The sequence below is a fragment of the Euleptes europaea genome, chromosome 4 (genome assembly GCF_029931775.1).
Source record: "Euleptes europaea isolate rEulEur1 chromosome 4, rEulEur1.hap1, whole genome shotgun sequence".
NCBI lineage: Eukaryota > Metazoa > Chordata > Lepidosauria > Squamata > Sphaerodactylidae > Euleptes > Euleptes europaea.
This window is the reverse complement of record NC_079315.1, coordinates 51416501-51443426: the sequence shown is the minus strand read 5'-3', so window position 1 is coordinate 51443426 and position 26926 is coordinate 51416501. Positions and strand designations below refer to the sequence as shown.

The 26926-nt window shown below is 42.5% G+C and overlaps 1 protein-coding gene across 1 annotated transcript in view; it reads left to right on the top strand.

Moving 5' to 3' along the window:
- Positions 1-26926, top strand: part of TRPM6 (transient receptor potential cation channel subfamily M member 6) — a 116390-nt gene that overhangs the window by 38592 nt on the left and 50872 nt on the right. The window contains 9 exon segments of the mRNA XM_056848983.1: positions 2597-2848; positions 3930-4104; positions 5495-5609; positions 9036-9235; positions 15140-15272; positions 16735-17738; positions 19604-19710; positions 21206-21332; positions 21974-22071. Coding sequence (XP_056704961.1) covers positions 2597-2848; positions 3930-4104; positions 5495-5609; positions 9036-9235; positions 15140-15272; positions 16735-17738; positions 19604-19710; positions 21206-21332; positions 21974-22071 — 2211 coding nt within the window.

Genomic DNA, 26926 nt, shown 5'->3' with positions numbered 1-26926 from the left:
GATCTTTCCATATATGTTTAGCGTCTCAAGCAGCCAATGTTTCTGCAAGGGCTTTACTGAGATTCTATTATACTAAAGGTGCTAGGTATGTCCCTGCTGCTATTAAAGTATTTAATGCCAAAATAGTTCCGCAATTACTGTTTGGAGCTAGTATTTGGATTAGCAGGGTGACGGAGAAACTTGAGAGTATGCTCCTAAACTTTTTAACAGAACATCTCGGGGGCCCAAGGCTGCGTTGCTGGCACTGCACTCAGGATTGAGTTTGCACAACACTCTGGAATCCAAAGCCTGGTTAGCGGCCCTAAATTTGAAGCTCAAAATTACGTTTATTGATCCTAATTTGCAGAGTGTTTTTTTGCACCTTGTTGACAAAGACAACTTTGGCAGCTCTCAGGAACACCTAATAAATAGCAAGCAAAATTTTCTAGGCCTCTCCTCCCAATCTTTGAACCAATTTAAAAAAGCATTTGTTGCCTATCAGTTTGATCTTCGTAGGGTGTAGTTAAACTCTGCTGTGTGGTTTGTTAAGAATCTTATGACTTTCCAAAGATTGCACTTCACACATTTGTTTTAACAAAGCTGAAAAAACCCTTTAGGGCACCTTCTTGTTGAAGAAATAATCTGTCATTTTCCACTTCTCAACTTCCAAAACTTCCTTTTCAGGATTGGCATGCCCTTGGCAAAAGAGAAGGACTTGTTCTCTTCTTTTTGTACCTAAACAAAACTAATTTATTACTTCATTTATAAGGGCTGGTTTGTTTTTTTCCATGCCTCCTGGGGCTTATGCAAGGTTTATCAAAGGTTACAAGTCAACCTTTTCTTTCCATTTGACCAAAACGCTAGTTTATATTTTCAAACACACATGCCTACCAATTGTACCCTATACTTTCTTTATAGGAATAATCTAAACCAAAAGCATAAATACATTTTGGTAGTATTTGCTCAGCAATTTGCTGAGTAGAGTCTTTGAGAAATGAGTGAATAATGCAATTAAAACCTCTACAGAGGCTGAAACCTTGATATTGTTTTGCTCTATTGTTTGCAAGTTATGGAAAAGTGAGTGAAATAAATATTTTCCTGATTTTATGCCCCAAAATTCACTTATTTCCCTGTTCTCCCGATGGGGAATCTCCTGAAAACCCCAGTTGTCTTGGCACCACTTGCTTCTTGGCAGGCTGTTAGGGATGTCCTACAGCGCAACCCTAAGAACATTTTCCTGAGAGTAAGTCCTATTGAATAGACATGAGTAGGTTTCTGAGCAGACTTTCTTAGGTTTGTGCTCTGAAATTTCTTTTCAAAATAATGTAGGACTAGTATTCGTTAAAAAGGCAGAGAGAGGATTTAATTTGCTGGGAGATTTGAGTCACACCTTCTTACAGTGAAATTGTGTTTATGGACAAAGGATATACACTGTGGGTTAGGGGGGAATGAACAGTTGACAAGTCTGCTAACAAACTGAGGTGTTTAAAAAAGGGCTTGTAAAAAGTTACGAATGAAAGGGTAAAACATTAATAAATTATGTCTATAGTAAGATTACTCAGGAGTCCAGTAGCATCTTACAGACTAGCAAATTTATTTTAGCATGAACTTTCATGACTCAGAGTTTACTTCCTCAGATGCATAGAAGAATGCATCCACTAGGTCTGGTTAAATACCCAGCAGAAAGCTGGGGTGTGTTAAAAACAGAGACCCATGCAAAACAAGACCCAATCAAAAGAAAAATCTATTCACCCATAAGACACTTGCAACCAACAACAGCAAAGTAGAATCATAATATTTAATTCTCTACCTAGCCCTAGATGTGGATTGTTAAATCCTCAGAGTAGGGCCATGTATGTGGAAAAGATATTATTCTACACATTTTGGAGAATCTCCAGGCTTGCAGAAAAATCTACAAGTGAAGAAAAGTGCCCAAACCTCAAATTATATGGGGTAAAGCCGAGATCGTGCAACACTACAAAACAAGGTCTCAGCAAATGTTTTGACAAAGGAGGAGCTCCTGGGAAAACTGAGAGAGGTTTAGCTTTGGCCAGAGAAGGCAGTGGTTGGGTTAGTGAGTGACAGTGGGGAGAGTGGGCAGGCAAGCAGAGCAATGGGCAGGCAGAACAAGGACAGGCAGGCAGGTAGAGTGGGAGGAGGAGGCAGGTGAGTGCATGAGCAAGTAGGGCAGTGGTGGGGAAGCCAAGAAAGGCACTGCTACCATCAGTGAGGTGAGCTAGTGCGGTGCACAGGCAGCATCACGAGCAGGATGGCAGCAGGAAAGCTGACAGAGCCCTCCACCACAAGGATTCTCCCTCCCCTACAAGTTTCTCATGGGTACTTGCTAGTAAACATCTAATCCAATACAGGATGAAATGAGATTCTGGAACAAATTAACATCGGTTGGGGGTGGGATATGCAAGATATTAGTACCCATACTAAGTTAAGAATCCAAAGTCACTATAAAGCCCTGAGGGTACATTGTCTTGAATTTGAGGGGAAATGCTGTATATAGTCCTCTGCATTAAATATGTTTGTTAACACAGGATAATTCTACAAAAGTACATAATGTTATTCACATTACTCAAATGCAAGTGATTTCCTCCCCTGCCCTTAGGTATTCATTTCCGAACCAGGAAAGTTCAGCCAAAAGGTGAAAGTCTGGATTTATGAGTACTGGAACTTTACAGATTCTGTTGCTATAATCTTGTTTATGACTGGTTTTGGCTTGCGCTGGGCTGATCCTCCATTTCAAACAGCCGGAAGGCTGATCTACTGCTTGGACATAATATTCTGGTTTGTCCGACTACTCGATTTCTTTGCTGTGAACCAGCATGCAGGACCATATCTAACAATGATTGGAAAAATGGTAAGTATTTGGCTAGAAGGGACCATTTCCTTAATGATGTCGTTCTCCCCCACACACACACACAATGGTGTGTGTGTGTGTTAAGTGCCGTCAGGCCGCTTCCGACTCATGGTGACCCTATGAATCAAAGTCCTCCAAAATGTCCTATCTTTGACAGCCTTGCTCAGATCTTGCAAATTGAAGGCTGTGGTAAATTGAGCCCTACTGGTAGGGCTCCTTTACTACACAAAAATGAGAGAAATTCAACAGGTCGCATTTGGCTACTGAATTTTCATATGCAGAATTTGTCTGGACATGATCAAGGAGCTATGCCATTTTAAAAGGTGGCAATTCTACTGCTATTTGTTGCCAGTAAAGAACCAGTCAATTTCTTCTGGAAGCTTAAATTCCCTGTGCTTTGTCCCCAACATCTGGCAGTTAGAGGACTCTAAATCAGAATGTTGATGTTCCATTGGTTATTGTCCATTGATAGAATTATCATTCATGAATTTGTCTTCATATTTGGGAAGTAACGATGGCCTTTACCACGAGGGAAATGGAGAAAGTAGTCCTCCTGTGTCTGGAGTATTGCAAATTCTGGAATGAAATTTTCACACTGACCTGCAAGATTGATACTGCTTTAAAAACTGCTTTGCATAGAGAAACAGCACGAATGTTGTACTACTCCTTTTATATTTGTTTGTTTGCACTGCACCAAAGGTAGGCTTGCCAGGCCCTGTAGTGATCTCACCCGAAACGCTTAGCCGAAGTTGCCAGAGTGTCCGCGTCGCTTCTGGGTAAACCCGAAAGTGACGGGCGCGCTGTGTGCACGTGCGTGTGCATGCAGAGCCCGCCGAGATTTTACCCGCCATCACCAGGCACTTGGCAACACTAACCAAAGGTCCATCATGGATGCTTTGGGTTCTAGTCCTAGTCACACTGACTTGACTGGGGACATGTGACTAAATTCCCTTATATCACTTTCACTTGCTTCTCTTTGAGTTGTCCAGTCAGGTTTATTAAATTCCGAACAACTAGTACTTCCCATGGTACAGGAAATTACACCATTCTGATGACTGTGCTTAATTTTCTTTTTCCTCAGACAGCAAATATGTTTTATATTGTAATTATGATGGCCATAGTATTGTTGAGTTTTGGGGTGTCTCGAAAAGCAATACTTTCACCGCATGAACAGCCATCGTGGACTTTGGCACGAGATATTGTATTTCAACCTTATTGGATGATGTTTGGTGAAGTATATGCAGGAGAAATTGATGGTAGGTCTGCTTTTATTGAAGTTTCACAGTTTGAAACTTTCATTAGGGTTAATGAAAAGTTTATAAGAATTGTAAAAGATGTAGAAAATGTGGTGCAGATTTCAAACTGATTAATCAGAACATTTGAGGACAGGTATTTTATGATGCTATATTATGTTGGTCCATCCAGATTATATTGTTAGTGTTTAAGAGCAGTTTGCTGGGGTCTTAGGCAGAGAAACATATTTCCCAGCACCTGTTTATGAGGCCCTTGAATTGGATATGCCAGGAACCAGAGCTTGGATGGTTTGCATTGAAAGTGTGTGCGCTGCCATTTTGTTGTTGGACTTTCATATGCTATAGAAAGTTTTGTGTGATAGAATGTAGGGTTCCCTAATCACATCATAGTCTTCCAAAAGTTTTTAAAAACTATATTAACATATTTAGTATATATTTGAATAGACTTCAATAGTTGGGGTTTGATCCAGCCAGCTTTTTCACTTGGTCTTAGCAAATTCCTGCCCATACTACAGCCCCTGTCTGACATGTCTTTTGTATTTGCATGTCCCATGATCCCAGCACAGAACTTTTGGTGGTGAAAGGAGGATCCCCCTTCCTTTTCAATCAGCAAAAAAGATGATTGAATCCAACCCCTTATGTACTTTAAAAAAACCTATTTTCTCAGGTGACTTTTAAATCTACATCTGTACATGACCTTGCCTTCACTATGGAGAGTAGTTCAGAAAAGAAGATGGGCATTCATGAAGGGAAGGTAGTTAGTCAATGGCTGGGAGTGACACAGCTGCACTGCCTCCTCAGAGGCTTCCTGGCCAGAAAACACACAAAATAGTGTATTAAAAAATAGAAACCCATGAAACTCTTCCATGCAGTTATACGGGGCTACGCCAGCTGTTTTGCTGGCATAGCAATGTTGCAGCTTAGAGGGGCTTTCCCAGGTTGAAGGGGTTTGGGAGCTGACATCAGCTCCACCCCAGGGAATGCCTCAGGAACACCCCCACACACACACACACCGCTGGTGTAGGCACTTGCTTTTGAGACTTTGCTGCCTGTGCAGCAGCGCTGCTGGCCAAGGCCCAAGCTACTGCATTGCTCTCTGGCTGGCATCCATGCCTCTTATCGTGGCGCAAAGTGGCACAGACACTGGTGTGGTTACACTGGCTCCCATGGCACTTTGTCCTCCATCCTTCAGGATTGCATGGATAATGTTAAAGTGTTAGGAATGCTTCATTTACTTCTGCTAATGTTTCATTAGCATTAGAGTCAGTGAAGCTTTATGCTTTTTTTAAATATGCAGACCGAAGTTACCCTACAAAAGAGGAGTGTATTATTCATTAGCTTATTATCATATGCCAGTTTTACACACACTTTTCTTTTTTCTTTTAATTTATAGCTTGTGAATTGAGTCAAGACTGCCCTCCAGGTTCCTTCCTTACACCATTCCTTCAAGCTGTCTATCTCTTTGTACAATACATCATCATGGTCAATCTTCTTATTGCTTTCTTTAAGTAAGTACCAAGAATATTTCATGGCTAGTACAAATGTATTTAAATGGGGTTTGTTGCTAGTTATTCAACAAGATGACTTGTATTATGAAGGTCCAGGCCAGAAAGAAGAATGAGATAGAAAGCCAACTTTCTCACAAAGAGCTAAAAACTGAGCAGATTCATCCCAGGCCATGTATACATGGTACCTATTTAAAACAATTGCAGTTGGCAATTTAAAACAATTTACAGTGTGAATAGTACACAGCAATTTCTTTGCACTGTGCAGCAAGCAACCAGTTCAGGCTGAGGTCAATAGATTTCACAAATAGGGTTGCCAGGTCTCTCTTCACTGCTGGCAGGAGGTTTTTTGGGTGGAGCCTGAAAAGGGCGGGGTTTGGGGAGGGAAAGGACTTCAATGCTATAGAATTCAATTGCCAAAGTGGCCATTTTCACCAGGTGAACTGATCTCTGTCAGCTGGAGATCAGTTGTGATAGCAGGAGATCTCCAGCTACTACCTGGAGGTTGGCAACCCTATTCACAAAGCAAACTGGAATTCAAAGGTGCTCTAGTGCAGTGTTTTCCAATTTGTGGGTTGGCACCCAAAAGCCTCTGAAAATTGACCTCAGGCCAGCCTTCCTGAGCTGTGCATTATCTTTTCTCTCCTCATCCTCCTTGTCAGCATCTCACATTCTCACCTCCTACCTCCCTTTGCAACAATTAAGGGGGAAAATCAGTCCAGCAAATAGTAACTTTATGGTAGTAGCTGGAAGGAGGGGAAAATGGAATGCCACTTGCTTGGGGGCAGCTGCACCTTTTGTGTGATGCTGAATGTTCATGTGTTTCTCAACAACATCTAGTTGGCCACTTTAGAAAATGCCATGCTGGACTAGATGGGTGACAAGGTCATAGTTTGCCTCAGGTGCTGGCCCTGGATGCCTCATAGTTTGCCTCAGGTGTTGGCCCTGGATGGGTCACCATACCAAGTAAATTTTGACTTATGGGTTACCATACCAAAAAGTTTGGGATTGGGAACCATTTGTCTAGTGTTTCTGTCTTTCTGTGGTTTCTCACACCGTCTTTGTACTCTGCCCTGAACCTCAAAGTCATCTCTGGTTGGTAGAAAGCAAATCAATAGATGTGAACTCTGGCAGTTCCGCTTAAAGAATTTTTGAGCCACATTGAAACAAAAAGCTTTGTTGTGCATCACCATTTTGAGCAGCTGATGGTCATGTGCTGCTCAGATGGCCATGGGCTGCTCAATAGGGTAGTGCACAACAAAGCTTTTTGCAGTATTGTAGCTCAAACATTCTTTAAGAGGAAATGTCAGGGTTCCCATTCCCTAAAACTCAGCAAGCATCTACTGAGAATAATCAGCAGCCTGACTTCCAGGGAATTGCTTTTGGATGGTAATTTATCCTTTGTTTTTAGCTATTTAGAGACAATGGGGAAGCATTAAACTACTGCACAACAAAGCACATATATATATATATATATATATATATATATATATATTTCTTTTTAAAAGCCTTTTATTTAATATCTATGGAAAGGTTAGAATGTGTAAGAAATAAATATTTGTCTAGTTGTAGGTTGGTTGGGGCCTAGCTTGATACTGAGACTTCAGAAGTGTAGTAGAGTGGCTGAAATTGAAAGTAGTTTGTCATTCTGACTTGGAACGGTGCAAAGCTGTTATAAGGCAGAACAAGTGCGAAATATCCCCAAAGCTAGCTAGGTTTTGAAAGAGTTGTGGCCTAGGAAGGAGAAGAAAATACTAAATATTGGTATGTTGGCATTTATCCATACTCTTAGCCTAGGGTTTTTATGTTCTATGTTTTATGTGCTACTGTTGCACATGAATGATTCATTAGGCTATAAGAGATTGGTCATATAAGGGCTGGCAATTCCCAGGTTGGGCCTAGAGATCCCCTGGAATTACAACTGATCTCCAGGCTATGGAGATCAGTTCCCCTGGGGAAAATGGCTGCTTTGGGATCTGTGCTGGGACCATTGCTTTTCAACCTGTTACATCAATTACCTGGAGTTGGGGGTGAACAGTGAGGTAGCCAAGTTTGCAGATGACACCAAATTATTTAGGGTGGTTAAAACAAAATTGGACTGTGAAGAGCTCCAAGAGGATCTCTACAAACTGGAAGAATGGGCATTAAAATGGCAACTGAGATTCAGTGTGAGCAAGTGTAAAGTGATGCATATTGGGGCAAAAAATCCCAGCTTTACATATACACTGATGGGATCTGTGCTGGAAGCGACAGACCAAGAAAGGGATCTTGGGGTGGTAGTGGATCACCCGACGAAGATGTCAACCCAGTGTGCGGTTGCTGTAAGAAAGGCAAATTCCATGCTGGCCATAATTAGACGAGGAATAGAGAATAAAACTGCTGATATCATACTGCCCTTGTACAAATCTATGGTGAGACCACACTTGGAATACTGTGTACAGTTCTGGTCACCACACCTAAGAAAGGATATTGCAAAGCTTGAGCAGGTGCAGAAAAGAGCAACCAAAATGATCAGGGGATTAGAGCAACTGCCCTATGAAGAGAGGTTAAAAGGCTTAGAGCTGTTTAGCTTAGAAAGAAGGTGGTTAAGGGGAGAGATTATAGAGATTTATAAAATTATGCATGGTTTGGAGAGAGTGGACAGGGAGAAGCTTTTCTCCCTCTCTGATAATACCAGAACACAGGGTCATCTGCTGAAGCTGGAGGGTGAGAGATTCAAAACTGATAAAAGGAAGTATTTCTTCACACAACACATAGTTAAGTTGTGGAACTCCCTACCCCGGGATGTGGTGATGGCTGCCAACTTGGAAGGCTTTAAGAGGGGAGTGGACATGTTCATGGAGGAGAGGGGTATTCATGGCTACTAGTTAAAATGGCTGCTAGTCATGATGCATGCCTATTCTCTCCAGGATCAGAGGAGCATGCCGTACATATTAGGTGCTGTGGAACACAGGCAGGATGGTGCTGCTTCAGTTGTCTTGTTTGTGGGCTTCCTAGAAGCACCTGGTTAGCCACTGTGTGAAGAGACTGCTGGACTTGATGGGCCTTGGTCTGATCCAGCATGGCTTTTCTTATGTTCTTATTATACCCTGCTGAGGTACCCCCCTTGCCCAAACCCCAGCCTCTCCAGGTTCCATCCCCAAATCTCCAGGAATTTCCCAACCCAGAATTTGCAGCCTGATATAATTTGCAGTATTTAGCATTTATTTTGAATATGTTTTATTGAATCCATTTGTAAAATCTTTATGAACACAATTACTGATATTTCATGAGAATTGTTGCCTAAATCCTATAGGAAGATTTGTAAAACTTTGGAAACTAAGCACTATGCATTTAAGTTTTGGTAAATGAAAAGAACCATGTATATTTACTTGATAGTCGTCTCTCTCCCCCCACTTCCCCATTCATCTTATCCATTTTAACCCACAGTAATGTTTATTTTGATATGAAATCCATATCAAACAAGCTCTGGAAATACAACCGTTACCGCTACATAATGACGTACCATGAAAAGCCATGGCTGCCTCCACCTTTCATCATTCTGAGCTATATTGGCCTTTTCCTGAAATGCCTCTGCCATCGTCAACCACCAAATGAATTTGATCGAGAAGAGGGAGGTGTTGAACTGAGTAAGGAGAATGTGACTTTCATGTATTTCTTACACAAAAAGAGAGCTGAGTTTCCACGCTAGGGATTATTAGGAAAAGGTCTGAAAATAAAACTGCTAGTATTATACATTGTGCTGCTGCCCCATTTCGAATTCTAGTCACCCATTGCAAAAGAGGATATAATGGAGCTGGATATGGTATATAAAAGAACAACAAAAAGGGTCAGTCATTTCAGAGGTTAGCCATGTTGGTCTACAGTAGAACAGTAAGATTTGAGTCCAGTAACGCCTTAGAGACTCCAGCAGGAGTTTTAGGGTATAAGCTTTCAAGAGTCAAAGCTCCCTTCATCACACACACACACACACACACACAAACACACACCAGACTGTGTCTGATGTCACACTGTTACACTGTGTCTGATGTCACACAGTCACACAGATGACTGACTGATGAAGGGAGCTTTGATTCTTGAAGCTTATATCCTAAAACTCTTGTTGGTCTCCAAGGTGCTATTGGACTCACATCTAAAAATGATCAAGAGACAGGAGTATCTTCTATTTGAGAGAAAGCTAGAGTTTGGAGCTTTTCAGTGTAGAAAAATAACTAAAGGGAGACAGGATAGAGGTTTATAAAAATGCATGGTGTGAAGAATCAACAAAACATTGTATCCCTGTTTTGTAATCCTAAAATTTAGGGCAGCATACTGAAGCTCATGGCCGGTAGGTTCAGTACACACACAATACACCAGGGGGTGTCAAACATGCAGCCCGCAGGCCGGATGGAGCCCCCTGAGGGCTTCCTTCCTGCCTGCGAGCCCAGCCAGCCGCCTTCCACCGTCCCTTTCTGGGCTTCCCAGAAACTGAAGATTGTGTTGTCTCCCCGCCTGGAGGCAGCACGATCGTCAGTCCCTCCCCACCCCAGCCAAGCCCGACTTGGAGCTTGCCTGGGGTGGGGTGGTAAGAACTGAAGATTGTGGTGTCTCCTGGCCGGGAGGCAGTGCGATCTTCAATCCCTCCCCGCCCAAGCCAAGCCCGACATGGAGCTTGCCTAGGGTGGGGACTGAACATCATGCTGTCTGCTGGCCAGCAGGCAGCGCAATCTTCAGTCCCTCCCACATGGAGCTTGACTTGGGGGAACTGAAGTTGTTCACTCCTTCCCCTCTCCAGCCCAGAGGTTCCTGTGTGTGTGTGTGTGTGTGTGTGTGTGTGTGTGTGTGTGCGCGCGGAGTGTGTGAGTGTGTGAAGTGCAGTCAAGTCACTTCCAACTCATGGCAACCCTATAAATCAATGTCCCCCAAAACGTCCTATCCTTAACAGCCTTGCTTAGGTCTTGCAAACTGAGGGCCATGGCTTGCTTTGTAGAATCAATTCATCTCTTGTGGGGTCTTCCTCTTTTCCTGCTGCCTTCAACTTTTCCTAGCATGATTGTCTTTTCCAGTAACTCTTGTCTTCTCATAATGTGTCCAAAGTAGGACAGCCTCAGATTAGTAATTTTAGCTTATAGGGTCAGTTCTGGCTTGATTTGATCTATAACCCACTGATCTGTTTTTTTGACAGTCCACTGTATCCTTAACACTCTCCTCCAACATCCTAAATATATATTCCCCTCCCTACATTGCACTGCTCAAATTATACAAGTTGAGCAGCTTCCTGTTCACCAAGTGTAAACCTCAGCAGCTGGAGCTCTAGGGCAACTTCTGAGGGTCAGGACTAAGTGAGCAAGATGCTGATCTATCCTCAAGCCTCAGCAATCTTGCACTGCTGCTCTATAGGCAGGAAGAACTTCCCAAATTTTAATTCTCCATGCAATTCCTAAAACAAACAAGGGGATGTACTTAAAGGAATGACAGGAGTGCCCACAATGGGAGAGTCTTGCAGTCCCACTGGAGATAATGGGATCTAGGAATGCCAGTTGACTTGAATGGGCTCCATTGAAATACATTACAGCACAAAAAAATTGCAAAGAAAATGAGGAATGGATTTTCCATAAAAGTCTCTGGGCCAAAATAGACTACTCTGGGACTGGAATGACAGGTCACAGAGAGTGGAATGACAACCTCTGGGTAGCAGAAGCATTGGCAGCCCCCAAGTGGAATGATAGCACCTAGGAGTAGCAGAAGTGATCTGTGACTAGAATGACAGGTCAGGAGTGGAATGACAGCCACTGGGAGTAGCCCAAGGTTTTTGGGAATGGAATAACAGGTTGCAGAGTGGAATGACAGCCCATCAGAGTAGAAGAAGTGTTCAGGAATGAAATGACAGCCCCTAATTGGAATGACAGCCCCTCGGAGTAGCAGAAGTGTTCTGGGACTGGAATGACAGTCCCAGAATGCCTCTGCTACTCCCAGGGGCTGTCATTCCACTCTGCGACATGTCATTCCAGTCCCAGAGCACAAATTCTGTTCCCAGGCAGCCACCCCCCTCCCCCCAGTCCAGATCAAATTTAATGCCAGGGACCAGAGATATAAACTGTACAGAAGACACAGGCAAAGCCAATAAATGATACTATTTTTTTTTACTTAAAATGCAAACATACTTAAAATAATAAAAATAATATCATTAATTGACTTTAGCTGTGTCTTGTATGAAGTTTGTATCTCTGGTACCTGGCACTACATTTTATGGTATTTATTTATTTGGTACACATGGCCCGGGCCAACCTATTGACATTTATGTCATATCCGCCCCTCATAACAAATGAGTTCCATACCCCTGCAATACACAATTAACTTTTTGAAATCATTGCAAAAAGATTTTGTGGTGACCACTACCTTAGACATATTTAAAAGGGAAGTAGATGATTTCATGTATATTCAGGCAGTGCATGTCTGAATACCAATTGTTGGTATGGAGGGGGAAGTGATGGGGAAGGCTGTAGTCTTTATTCCTTGATTGGGGGCTTCACAGAGGTATCTTGTGGTCCATGGTGGGAAACAGGATATTGAACTAGAGCTGGACCTTTGGTCTAATTCAGCAGGGCTTTCATTCTAATGTTCTTACTTTTAGAGTCACTAAACCAAAATACTAGTTCTCGTGGCACTTTAACTGTATGTCCATACTAATCATAAGAACAAGATTCCACCTGTTTAAAGCAGTGGCACAGCCTTGAATTCTTAAGGGGGGAGTTGTGAGAAATAATCTGGAACTTTCATAGTTCCATAGCTGTTCCTATTTGAGCAACAAATATCACCAGCAACAAATATATATTTTAATTGAAACATCTTGGACATAAGAAGGCAGCATCACCCTGTGGAAACTGACTGCAAATGCACCATTGCAGGTAGCTGAATAATTCCTCAAGCTATTACCTATGGTTTGGAAATAGATGATCGGTTGGATAACTGAATCATTGTCCCCCTCTCCAACTATAACCCCCCTAGCAAAACAACAACAACACAAAAAACTTGAAATAATATTTTAAATATTCAGTAATATTTTAAAACAAATGGCAAAGCAGTCCTGGCACAGGACATGAGGGTCTTCCCATGCAGGCAGCAGAATAAATCCAAGGCAGGTAGACTAGAGCAACAGCAGTACCCTGCTCCAAAAACATCTTGTCCTGAAAGTGAGTCAAGCTGGAGTGAGGGCAGCTTTTTATCCTCTTTGCCAGTGCTCAAAGACCTGGAGGGCTCTGAGATAATCATTGTGACAGGGCAGAGAGTTCCAGTGTTCCCCCTTACATATGATCCCATTGCCTCCCTCCCCACTCCCTCCTGTCGCCCTAGAAACCTGTTATAGGGAAGAAAAACAGGTCTGGGAGACTTAAAATGTCAGCCCTGGTTTCCCCCCAGTTTTCCCAGATATATTCGGGAGCCAGTTACAGGTATTCCAAGAATCTCGAATATTACTCAAGATAACTGAATATAACAAAAAATGCTGTTAAGGTATTTTTTGGATATATATTTGGACTGGAAATACTCAAATGCACACCCTTAGATGGAAATATGTGAATTAGCCTTGTATAAATGCTTTTTATTGTCGAAGGCTTTCACGGTCAGAGTTCATTGGTTCTTGTAGGTTATCCGGGCTGTGTAACCGTGGTCTTGGAATTTTCTTTCCTGACGTTTCGCCAGCAACTGTGGCAGGCATCTCCAGAGTAGTAACACTGAAGGACAGTGTCTCTCAGTGTCAAGGGTGTAGGAAGAGTAATATATAGTCAGAAAGGGGTTGGGTTTGAGCTGAGTATTGTCCTGCAAAAGTAATGTGCTAATCATTGTCCTGTAAGTATCAAGATAATGTGCTAATGAGGGTATGGTATGTTAATATGGAACCATTGTATCCTGAAGTGATCTGCAGGAGTATATCGTATACCTTGCAGCTGTGGAGAAGTTTACATCTGGACCACAAAACGCAGCATACAAACAAGGATAAAAGAACATGAAAGATACTGCAGACTTGGCCAACCTGAGAAATCAGCAGTGGCTGAACATGGACTGACACAAACAGGACACAGGGTCTTATTCCAAGAGACTGAAAGACTGGACAATTCTACCAACTATTTTGTCAGATTGCACAGAGAAGCCATTGAAATTCATAAATATCAGCACAACTTTAACAGAAAAGAGGAGAGTTTAAGAATGAATAAGGCTTGGCTTCCTGTTCTAAAAAACCTCCAGACTAACAAAGACAACATTCAACAATAGCCATGCAGATTAGTTTTGGATTACACACATTAACAGATCACTTCAGGATACAATGGTTCCATATTAACATACCATACCCTCATTAGCACATTATCTTGATACTTACAGGACAATGATTAGCACATTACTTTTGCAGGACAATACTCAGCTCAAACCCAACCCCTTTCTGACTATATATTACTCTTCCTACACCCTTGACACTGAGAGACACTGTCCTTCAGTGTTACTACTCTGAAGATGCCTGCCACAGTTGCTGGCGAAACGTCAGGAAAGAAAATTCCAAGACCACAGTTACACAGCCCGGATAACCTACAAGAACAAATGCTTTTTAGTTTGTGAGGCTGATCTCTTCAGTCTTTATACATGTGAAAAATTATAGTTTAAGTTCAAATTCACTAAAGCCCAGAAAGCAGATCCCTCCGATGTCTTTGTTTAAGAAATAATTTGATACATTGTGGTTAATAAACACTCAGTGGCGGATCTACTATGAAACTAATGAAGCTTAAGCTTCATGGCTCCTAATCCTGGAGTATTTTTTTAATGAGTGAATTTTTCAGCCAAATCAATGGAGTTTATTTTAAGTGTTTGTTATTAAAATAAGGCTATTTTAGTGATAGACTCATAAGCCAATGGGTTGAAGTACTTGACCTTAGAATATGCCCTAATACTCATTTCATATGGCCTCAAAATGTCCCTGTAAACGGTCAAATTTCAAAATTTTCTTGGGGGATTGCAGCACCCGAACCCCCAGCTGTATGGGCTCACTGAGCTCGCCAGAATCTATTCATAGCCTACATTTTGGAAGCTGGATCCTCAAATCCTTCGTTGGTGCACGGCTTAATAGTTCCATAGCTCAGCCCTTAGGCTAGAGCCAATCAGAATCATAAAAAGGCATCTGAATTCTCAATTCAGGCTGCACTTGTCTCGCTTTTTAACACAAAAAATCAGATTTTTACCTCTTTATCCTAATGAGCCCCCTCTGATGACCTTGAACCGATACATCTGCCATAGAACAACCCCACTGAAGAAAACAGCAGTTACCCAGACCTCATTGCTGGTGGGAAGGGGCTCATTGTATGGCCCATTTTCAAGGACTCCACCCCACCACCCTGTTCTCTGCCATCTGGGCCTCGAGGTCCTTGCAAGGGCAGCAAGACCCTTTGGATCTTGTTGGATGTTGCCCTATTGTTGCTGGTTGCGAAGGGCCCCCCATAACAGTTCAAGCTTCAGGGCCCCAAACATGTAGGTCTACCACTGTAAACACTTATTATTTAATTATCTAGAGCTCTATCTGAGTGATGAGGAATTAAAAAGACTTCATGATTTTGAAGAGCAGTGTGTGGAAAAATACTTCCATGAGAAGAACGAAAGTCTGCACTCTAGTGACTGTGAAAGAATCCGTGTAACAACTGAAAGGTAGGAAGTCCCTTCCTGGACTAGTATCCATTTTACTGCAATTCATAGATCTAGAAGTGCAAAAATAAGTTGGAGACAAATGTCAAATTATAGTCAGGTAACAAAAATTAAAGGGAGAAAGGGGGAAAAGGTCTTTTACCCAGGCTTTTGATTAATGGTTTAGTCTTCTAAACAACATTTTTATAGTCCACTGCTGGCCTGAGCACAGTTTGAGACACATTTTTAAACCACTTATTTTTTATGCTTTTATTCTGAGTAGGTTTTTAGTGGCTTTCTTAAATTTAATGTTTTTTCTAAAGATGTACATGCATTTCCCCCCCCATTTACTTTTGTAACCTACACTGTTATCATTGTATATATACCGTATATGCAAACTATGATTGATAATTATTTGTTACATTAGTATATTCTTTCCCTTCCTCTAAGAAACTCATATATGGGATTTCTAGAATTCCAGGCCAGTGCTATCCCTGTTTATATTTAGAGATGGATTTATATCAGTCTGCTTTCTGAGCAATAAACATGAAAGTCACTATAGTGTCAGCCATTTGGGCTAATAGTTCAGTCGTTCTGAAAATCTGTTGAAAGGGTATAGGCTAAATAACTACTATAAGTTCTCCAAGTAGATGGAAATTTATCCAGCTTTGGTATATTTAAACATATTTTTTGGGTTGGAGCCTATGAGCATAAGGAACTCACAGTAATAGATCTTCTTCAATACTCTGTGATCCCTGAAAAGCTAATGCTATGTGTGGTGGGACTTTTGTAGACAAAGTGTAGCATAGTACAGGAGATAAAGTTGTAGAATTGGATAAAATCAGCCCTCTCACTTCTCCACTAGCTGAGAGTAGGGGGAAGTATAGAAGATCTATCTTCATGAGTTCCTTACATTAGCAGTTCAAGGGACCTAATCCTATATCTCTCTGTCCAATTATTGTACTGGCTAGCTCAGGGGTGTCTAACTTACAGTCTGTGGGCTGGATCTGTCCCCTTAAGAGCTCCTATCTGGCCGGCGAGCCAGCTGAGGCAGCAACACACACCCCACTCCCAATCTAGGTTGGTGAGCCTGCTGTGGGCTCACCAGCCAAGGCAGCTACTCCCCACCCCCACCCCGTACTGAGATGTCAATTATCAAAGACTGTTAAGTAAAAGAAAATACTGTAAGAGTGTTATTGTTTTAAGCATGTTTGTATTTTAAATAAACAAAGTAATAAAATAATATCTTTAATTGGCTTTGCCTGTATCTTCTATAAGATTTGTATCTCCAGTACCTGGCATTAAATTTAATGGTACACATGGCCCAGCCTGACCAAGTGACATTTATGTCATGTCTGACCCTCGTAACAAATGAGTTCGACACCCCTTGGCTAGCTCCACCAGTGGGAGAGTGAAATAAACTAGTTCTATTGATATGTATATAAATACTATTTTAATATATGTACGTATGGGTCTTTTCTCCTAGAGTTGATGAGATGTTTTCACAGCTGAAGGAGGTGCACGAGAAAGTATGTTACATCAAAGACGCATTGCTTGCACTGGACAGCCAGCTGGGACATTTACAAGACCTCTCTGCTTTAACTGTTGATACTCTGAAAGTAATTTCAGCTGTGGACACTCTGCAAGTAGAAGAAGCTTTTCTTGCTGATACAAAGCATCAAGATTATAGAAAGCTTTCCCATAGCTGGAGCAATGCCCCATACTCAGAGGCTTTCAGCAGTCTGGAATGTATTAAAGATAAAAAGTACAATTACTTCAGCATGCCACCTTCCCTTCTGAGAAGCTTAGCAAGGAACCAGTGGCCATCAGAAAGTCATCATCACATTCTTGATGCAATAGACTACAGTGAGATAAAATCAGTAGATAAACACCAGGAACAGGAGACAGAAAATGACACTCTAACCTCTGGGGTATCTTCAAAGACTAAATCAGCTCTTAGATGTGGACAGTTCCTTTCGGTTCCTTCTGATCAGCAAGGAGGAATTTGTTTCTCTGAAGATGTGGGCTTGAGTTTGTCATTTTCAAGTACTCTGGATGAGCTCAGAGAAGACGAACTGAAAACCAAGCCCCACACCAAGCACTGTAGCACTTCTGCTCACCTGAATGTACACAATGCTGATGTTGTAGAAAGAGAGCCCATTATCCATCAAAGACAGGAACTTGACTCTGTTATTTTTTTGCCAGCCAAGGAAGGTGGTGAAATCATAGCTGAACATGATTCCACTACCAAAATTCCTAGCACTGCCAGCAACATGTCTTTACCATCTCACTTCCAAAGTGGGGAACCAGGAGGAGGTTATGTGAACTGGGGGTTCACAGAAGAGGATGAAAATAATGCCTTTGGCAGGCAGTCAGGACAGCCATCCTGCATGCAGTGTGCCCTCAACAATAACTGCAACTGTAGTTTGCACCATGTGAAGTTAAAGGAATCCAAATCATTCTCCTACAATTCTGACAGATCAGGATATGGTAGTGATTGCTCACAGTCCTATCTCCAATTCCAGCGCAGCACCTCATTTTGGATCAATCCACGGAGGAAAAATTGGACTTTTTTCAAGGGAAGTAGCTTTCAATCTCACAAGGCTGAGAAAGTGGAGAAGACCAGCAAATTAAAAGGCAATAACACCTCTTAAAAATCACTTTTCACAAAGACTCTCCAAGCCAGCATGGTATGGTATTTAAGAGTGGTGGACTCTAATCTGTAGAACCGGATTTGATTCCCCACTCCTCCACATGCATTCTTCTGAGTAACTTTAGGCTAGTCACAGTTCTCTCAGAACTCTTCTGCAGCATACAGGTTTTGTCATGCTCAGTAATTGCTTGGTATTCGTTGAGGGTTCCAATTTTGCAGTACTGTAGATAATTTATTCTTCTCCCCACAAAGTTACACAATTTCTTTAACAATGTAGAATTTACTTCCTGAATAGGACCTAGAGTTTCAGTGGGAAAGAATTTGGGATCGTTTAGTGGCTAAGAAATTTAAACCGGTCGACTGATTAATAGGTTTATATGCAGATATCAATATATCAATGTAGGTACTTTATTTTTATTCATTTAAAGAAAGGAAACATAAAATAACTCCTATTTTTAAATTATTATTTAATTTTATCACTTTCTATTAGACTGGAAAGTCATCTAATTTTTCTCTTTTATTTTCTCTTTTCCACATTCTCTTTTTTCATCATCTCCAAGTTCCTGTTTCTTTGGGGAGTTTTAAAGTTCCACACGTGTTTTACTTCCTCTAGAGTTCAATATGATATAGCAGAAGATTAAATCTAGTTTATTTTCCTGCTGATTTAAGTAGCAGCTTTTTACTCTTATAAAATCGGATGTGATATCAAATCAGCCACTAGAGGGGGCAAAACATGCACAGAACTTTAAAACACACACCAAAGAAACAGGAACCTAGAGACCATGAAAAAGAGAATGCATAAAAGCCCACAGTGAGACATTAGGATCAAAATAACTTCACAAACTTTTTATTTATTTATTGGAGTATTTTTATGGCAATTTTCTCCTTGAGGCGACCCAAAGGGAAATTCCAAATTATCAAAACCATTTAAACAAATAAGAAAGACAAAGAAAACACAAACATGAATACTTGTCAAGGTCTTTGTCCACCATCCAGTCTTTCTGAAAGGCAGAGTACGGCAGTGAGGGGGGACCCAAAGAAGTGTCTTACAGTATTGTTTTCCCTCCTCCTCTTTATGCTTACAACAACAATCATCTTGTGAGGTAGGTTAGGCTGAGTGACTGGCCCAAGGTTACCCTGTAACTTTCCAGGGCAGACTGTGGATTCAAACCCAGGTCACCCAGATCTTATTTCAACAGTCAAATCACTATGCCACAGACTATGCAAACTCTTCCACAGTCACTTGAAAAAATTCTTGCAGAATAATGCTAGTGGCTATTTTTCCTTCTGTTTGTGTTTGCGCAGTTTTGCAAAAGTCTGATGCAAACCTGTTCAGCAGCCATTTTTGGCTGTTCAGAGTGAACTTAACAGGCTGACCTTACATCTGGTCAGCACCTTTGACCATAATACTTTGGACCCCAAATTCTCTTCCTGCAATAAAAAAGGAAAGCGTCCTGAACGATTTCAGCTGGTTGTTTATCTTCTCATCAAATGAAATATTAATTTGATAACATGTGGAATGTGATGATATACAAATGTTTTTTTACAAAACAAATTTTATAATAATTTCCTGATTGCATGTGCCAAGGGTGAAGTTACAGTGGTTCAAAGGCTTAATGTAAAAACTATTAATACTATAAGCAATAGAAACTGGTTGGAAGTTTGTTTGAGATGTGAATTTGTTTCTTGCTTTTATTCCCAGAACTATCAAAATCTACTGAGCTTTGTAAATCAGTTTGGGCAAAAGCAAAACTTGGAAACAAAGACAGGAAATCTTGGAAAAAGAAACAGAAAGCTCTTCAGGTGCCAGTAGGTTCAGATACAATTAGATTTTCATATATATATATATTTTAAAAAACTTAATAATTAGAGAATTCTAGAGGTTAATGTGACAGATCACCTTAAATTATTTTTTCAGTGTTGCTGCCATTGTCAATTAAACTTAAATTGGAAATCTTAGAACCAAATTCTTCTTTTGTTTTAAATTTCATTGTCTTTGATGCTTATGCTAAGAATTGAGTACAACTGTAATCAGTGAAGTGGTAGGAATTCAGTATCTGGAAATAATCTGAGAAAATACTCAAACAATTATTGAGATTAAAGTGCAAAATTGAAGAACTGTATATTTACTGATTTACAAATTGGGGGGGGGGGCAAATTCAGCACAGAGAGGATAGAATCCGTTGTATCTGTTTGTCCTGGATGGTGAGGGGCTTTTCATGAATCCCAGGTCTGGGAATTTTGGTGCAGCATCAGCTCTCTTATGGAGCTGGGGGCCAAATTTGTATTCGCAATTAAACGTAAGTGAATTAGCCATATTGCTTGATCTATTAAAGGCTGCAGCCCTAACAAAGACTTTGTTGGACCTTTTCCATAGACACCTTTGAGAAAAATCTGTACCATCCCATTAAAACATAATGATTCAGGGCAATATTATGGGTATAATTTTCAGCCCACTGATTTTATAGTATTCTTTGGACTGTGAACCAAATGAGTAATCTGACATTTTTGAGTCAAAAAACATAATTCTGGGAAATGTAGGCACACTTCTGAATGAAATTTGTGACACGTAGGCACAAACTATGCATTTAGCACCCTCTGGTTTTCACCCAGTACAGACAGAATGTGTTTTCTATGGGTTGGATCCAGACTAAATTGGCAATTTAGTTCCCTGTCCACCAGGAACAGCATTTTGTGAAGATCAGTGAGCTGTAGGGGGAGGGGCAGGAAAGTTCCATTCTGCCATGGGAAAATTTAGTCTGGATCCATTCCTGTAAGTGCAATTACTTATTCTAATGTATGCTCAGACTTCTGACTTTTAAGCAGAAGTAAGACTTGTATAAATCCTGAAGGTTCTTTTTCAGTTGCACAACTCCAGCTGTTCCTGTAGTCTTATATTGTATACTGGACCCATGAAGCATACAAACCATTCCTGCGGAGGTGTAACCCTCCCTTTCCTTTTGTAATCCCTTTGCTGTTGCTTTTTAATGCTTCAATTTGTTGCTTCAGTGCTGGTTAGTGAACTAACTAGTCAGCAAACTACTTACATTATTCAGATCTCACCCTTATTCTCGGCCTTGACTTCCACTAAAAGCTAGCATTATGTTTTGTTCTCCTTGTTACTGCTAAGGCTTAACTCATGATTTGCAAACAATTATATGACCTTCTCACCATAATATATATTAGACAGTGATAATTAATTCTTTTTCAAGTTGCTGAAAGGAATACATCACCATTTCTGCTGACAGACTCAGCTTGCCTGTCTCATTTTGCTGATCACTGTTTTTCTCCTATCTCATGTCAGGTAATAACAGTAGATGGTTGTCCCCAGGGCACCCAAGCTAGTTCCAAACCATTTGACAATAAGTTCTTGAGAGAAGAACAAGAAAAGAGGACAAACAAGCTAACCATGCCCAGCTTCGATCAGCTACGTACGTAAATATAAGCAAGCAATGAAGTGCCAAATGGAGTAATGGGAAACAGTGATTGTAAACACAGACTCCCTTTAACAGAAGAAAGCACAGAAAGAGGTTGTTCAAGTTCTTGTGGTGAATTGTAATTGCTCAGGAACAAGCAGATACAGCACTGGCATACTGCAGTGACAGCAAAAGATAGGCCAGTGAGAGGGAAGAAACTTGGGTCTATCTTTGCTAATGGAGGAGTCATACTTGTAAATTCAGGTTATAGGTGAGTTTCCAAATGTAAAGGAGCCAAAGGAAGGACTACTCTCTGCAGAGCGAACAGTGCCTATTAATCTAATGAAATCTTATGGTGCATATTGGTAGAACATTTTGATTAGGTGGATATTCCATTTTAAATGTAGTAATTAGCTTCATGTATAGGAAATTACAATACATTTGTTCCTGCTGTTCTGAGGGATGCTTGATTTTGATTTTATTATAGTATTTAGGGTGATTGGTGCTGAAGATTTTTTTACAGCACAGGATAGGAACAACCCTGCTTAGAATGGATTTCAAATTTTATTTTTGTCCAAAACATTTTCCTTACTTCTGTCCAAAACATTTTCCTGTCATTTCATATGTGCTCTTGCTGTGTTTGTTTACTTGGCTAGATTCAGATCCTATCCATTGCATGCATCCGAAAATGAAAAATCAAGGAGCTGCTAAACACACAGTGCAAATTTGTGACTACTTGAGGCAATCACAAGAGGTAATGCTTGAGGACATCTTGCAAGTCAGATCTGTACTTTCTGTAAATCTATACCAGTCAATTGACTGTTTTGAATTTAACACTAATTTAACACAGCGGAACACTGCTGTGAAGAGACTTTTTCTTGAGAAGTGAGAAATTTCATTTTATTCAGGCACAGAAGATGCTGAGAAAGAAATAAGTAATTAACCACTTAACCCTCAGAGAAGATTAATAAAAAGGCATTAAACTATTGAATCATGAAATGGGAGTGTATATGAAGAAGATGGGTTAAGAAACTGAGCTTTTATATGGTAATTCTCTAGGCCTTTAAGAAAATAAAGTGATTGACTTACACTGAAAACTGTATGATTCAGGAAAATTCTAACTTCTTAGCTGCTCAGTGATTACTTATTCTTGGGAATATGAGATTAAACAGTTATAGAGATGAGAGGAAATTTCCTACATTTTGTGTTTTTGCATTAATTTTATTCCCCCCCACCCGCTCATTTGTACCGATCTATCCAAACTGGGATTGAAATCAGTAAAGTTGGCTTCTAAACCAACATTGGATCCAGATTTAGAATATCGGTTTGGTGGTGGTAGTGGTGAACTAAACCTGGTTAACCCATGCACCTGTATTTGTGGACCACAGGTAACTGGACTGGTTTCTAACTGGGATTATTCACATATAATGGGAATTTGTGCAAGTATGTCAGTAAGCTGTGTTCACACACAACCTGGTTTAACAGTGGCAGGTTAAACTGTCTTCTGAATGCAGAATAACAGAATTTCATGGAACCTTAAAGACTAACAAGTTTACAGTGCCATACTCTTTTGTGAGCTAAGGATGAAACTAGATGGGTACCCTGGCTACTTACCATGAGGGTCCTTTCTCTTCTGAGGTATATGGGCATCTTGATTGGGTGATTCTCGCTGCTTGCCCGGGGAGGCAGGAACCAATTTCCATTTCCTGTCCCTCTAGCGGGAATCTCCCATTCTTCCTCATTTTTCAAACTTGCCGAGCTACTAGGAACAGGAAACTCACAACCTGCTAACAACTATAACTGATAACGAAATTAGCTCTAGCCAACGTGGCTTCAACTTAAAGGAGAGGAATAAAAAATAGTGTTAAGAGTGACTGAGAATTAGCTTAAGGGGAAAAGACCCCAGGTTCCTCCCCAATCTATGGACCTTCTTTTTTCTCTCTCTCTCTCTCTCTCTCTCTCTCTCTCTCTCTCTCTCTCTCTCTCTCTCTCTCTCTCTCTCTCTCTCTCTCTCTCTCTCTCTCTCTCTCTCTCTCTCTCTCTCTGTCTCTCTGTCTCTGTCTCTGTGTCTGTCTGTCTGTCTCTGTAAATTGGTGTGTAGAAGATCGAAATGCTGAGATACTCCAGGTGGGCAAGATGCCCTTATACCTCAGAGGAGAAAGGACCCTCATGGTAAGTAGCTAGGGTACCCTTCTCCCTCTGAGGAATGGGCATCTTGATTGGGACCTCCAAGAGCGGTCTGTACATTCGGGTGGGAGTTATGAGTCTTCTACCACCTATTGTAGCACTCTCCTTCCGAAGGCTGCATCGGCTGAAGAGAAGGTATTAATTCTGTAGTGCCAGACAAACTTGGAGGCCGATGACCATATGGCCGCCCTGCAAATCTCATCCACTGCAGCCTGTCTTTCAAAGGCTGCTGACGTAGCTGCACTTCTCATGGAATGGGCTGTTACACCTGCAGGAACTGGAATGTCACTGATCCGATAAGCCTCTAAAATGCATTGTCTGATAACGGAGCTAATGGCCTGTCTGGAAAACGTCTCTCCCTTCCTGGCCCCAGAAAGGGAAATAAACATGGACTCAGTTTTTCTTACAGGGGCTGTGCGCCTAATGTATATGTGCAATGCTCTCCTTAGGTCTAGTCCAGGGGTGGGGAACCTCAGGCCCGGGGGCCGTATGTGGCCCCCGAGGACATTTTTTGTGGCCCTCGGGAGCTCCGGGGCCCTGCTGCAGAGGCGGGGCGCAGGGCGGCCCTCCCAGAGGGTGTTCCTGGTGCCACAGCTTACAGCGGCGCCCTTTGGACCTCCTCTCACTGACTGTCGGCTGTTGAGCAGCAAGAGGGAGCGGGAAAGAGGCTGGTGGCTCCTGGCGGCAGAGCATGCAGGCAGGAGCCGATCGGGCTTCAGGGGGGCCCTTTTGTGGACTCTGGGGAGGAGAGGGCATGGAGACTGGGGCCCGGTCGCGCTGGGCTCTGTGCGCCACCGTGTGTGTGGGGGGGCAGGGGAGGCTGGGGCCCAGTCGGGTATGTGTGTGTGTGGGGTAAGGCTTCTCTCTTTTCCTCCTCTTTTTCTGTCACTCTCCTTTCTCTCCCTCTCTTTCTCCCTCTTTTTCTGTCTCTTTGTCTCCCTCAGTCCTTTTCTTTCTTTCTCCCTCGCTCTCCATTTCTTTCTCCCTTTCTCCCTCCCTTTTCCTCTTTCTCTGTTTTCCTTCCTCCCTTGCCGATCGACTGTGGGATGCTCCCCCCTGGCACCTCGTTTGCTCGGGCCCACTGCTGGCTGCCCTTCCTCCTGGGAGGGGGGAGGGGGGCACCCTGCAGGCCTTCTATGTGTGGCCTCCCCTGGGGTTGCCAACCTCCAGGTGGTGTCTGGAGACCTGGCAAACCTAGCCTCTCCCCCCCCCGACTGGGAGCTCTACACTTGGTATGGCCCCTGAATGATGTCATAAATGTGAAAATGGCCCTTGGCAGGAAAAAGGTTCCCCACCCCTGGTCTAGTCTATGCCATTCCTTTTCCTTGTCACACTGAGGATGCGCACAAAAGGAACGGAGATAGATCTCTTGTTGTCGATGAAAGACTGAGTTCACTTTAGGTATGAAGGTTGGGTCAATCCGAAGCATCACCTTATCTCTGTGGAATACACATAAGCCTTCATTAACGGAGAGGGACCCTAGTTTGGACATCCTCCGTTCTGACATGACTGCAACTAAATAAGGTCTTCATCCTCATGAACTTGAGCACCACCTCCCTCATAGGCTCAAATGGAGGCCTAGTTAGAGCAGATAGTAGTATGTGAATGCGCCAGGTAGGGAACCGATGTACTGGAGGAGGTTTGGATTGCATTACCCCTCAAAGGAAGGATTTGATGTGTGGGTGCTTGGAAAGCTCAGCACCATCCAGCTGAGGGATCACCATGGCAATGGCTGAGAGTAGCCACCTTGAAATCTTGTGACACTCCATCCTGAAGGAAGGCAAGGATGTCCCCGGTAGAAGGGTGAAGAGGGTTGATCTTCTTCTTCCTACTCCGCCGAACAAAGGCCTTCCAAGTGGCATTGTAGATTCTATGTGTTGCTGGCCTGCAGGACTCGATCATGGTGCTAACCACCTCTGGAGAATATCCCAGCTCTAAGAGCCTGCTCCTCTCAATAGCCACGTGGTCAGTTGGAACCAGGCTGGGTCCGGGTGCCAAATGGGACCCTGTTGAAGGAGGTCCAGTTGTAGGGGCAGCTGCCAAGGTTTGCAGACGGATAGTTCTATGAGCGTCGGATACCATGGCCTCCATGGCCAATCTGGAGCCACCAGGATGACTGTGGCACATTCCTGTCAGACCTTCCAAAGCACCCTTGGCAACAGGGGAAGTGGAAGAAAAGCATATAGGAGACTCTTCGGCTAGGGGCTCAGCAGGGCATCTGTCTGCTCCGCATCCGGGTGTCAAAATCTGGAGTAGAAGCGATCCAGTTGTCGGTTCGTCGAGGAGGCAAAGAGGTCCACCAGGGAGAGACCAAACCTGTTGGATATCTGCTAGAAGACGCTCCTGGGAAGAGACCATTCCCCCACATCCTCCCATTGCCGGCTCAGCCAATCTACATGGACATTCTGGATACCCTGGATATGTTCGGCCCTCAGGGAGCAAAGGTGTCTCTCCACCCACTGCAGGATGGGTTGGAATTCTTGGTGTCGGTTCGAGGATGTAGGCCTTTGCCGTGATGTTGTCGGTTCTGATCAACGTGCTTTCTCTGGATGGATGGATGGATGGATGGACTGAAGGAGGTAAGGGCTCTCCAGATAGCTCTGATCTCTAGCCGGTTGATGTGTAGAGATTTTTTCTCTCGGTTCCACTGACCTTGGGCTAACTGACCCTGCAGGGTAGCTCCCCATCCCTCCAAGCTCGCATCCATGTATATTTGTATTGGATCTTCGTGGAGGTAAATCTGACCTTGTCCAGGTTGGATGGGACCATCCACCAGCGAAGGCTCCTGTACACGTGCATAGGCAGCTGTATAACAGGGTCCTCCTTTAATAATATCTGCTGTTGGAAGGGACCGAGTAACCACTGCAGCAGGTGGGAATGAAATCTGGCCCACTGCACACAGCCTTGGCAAGAAATCATTAGGCCTTGAAGGCTGGCAAAGGTAATCAATCTGGCTGACCTGGATCTTGCCACCTCGCCTGCCAATCTGACCAATTTTATTACCTTTTCTAGGGGTAGAGACACAGAATTATTGGCCATGTCCAGGATGACACCTAAGTGATCTCTGCTGTGGCGTGATAATGCTTTTCTGCCAATTTATGAGGTACCCATGCTTTTGTAGAAACTGGGTGACCCTCTGGGTGTGGACCTGGGCCAGTTCCCTGGACGGGGCACAGATTAAGATGTCGTCCAGGTAAGAATGCAGTTGCAGTCCCTCCTGGCTCTGCGCCACTATCAGGGTGACCAGGACCTTGGTAAAGACCCTGGGGGCTGAGGCCAACCCAAAGGGAAGGGCTCAGAATTGAAAGTGATCTCCCATGTAAGCAAACCTGAGGAATTTCCTGTGGCCAATGTGAATAGGCACATGTAAATACGCCTCGGTGAGGTCTATTGATGAGAGGAACGCTCCTGAGCGGAGTGCT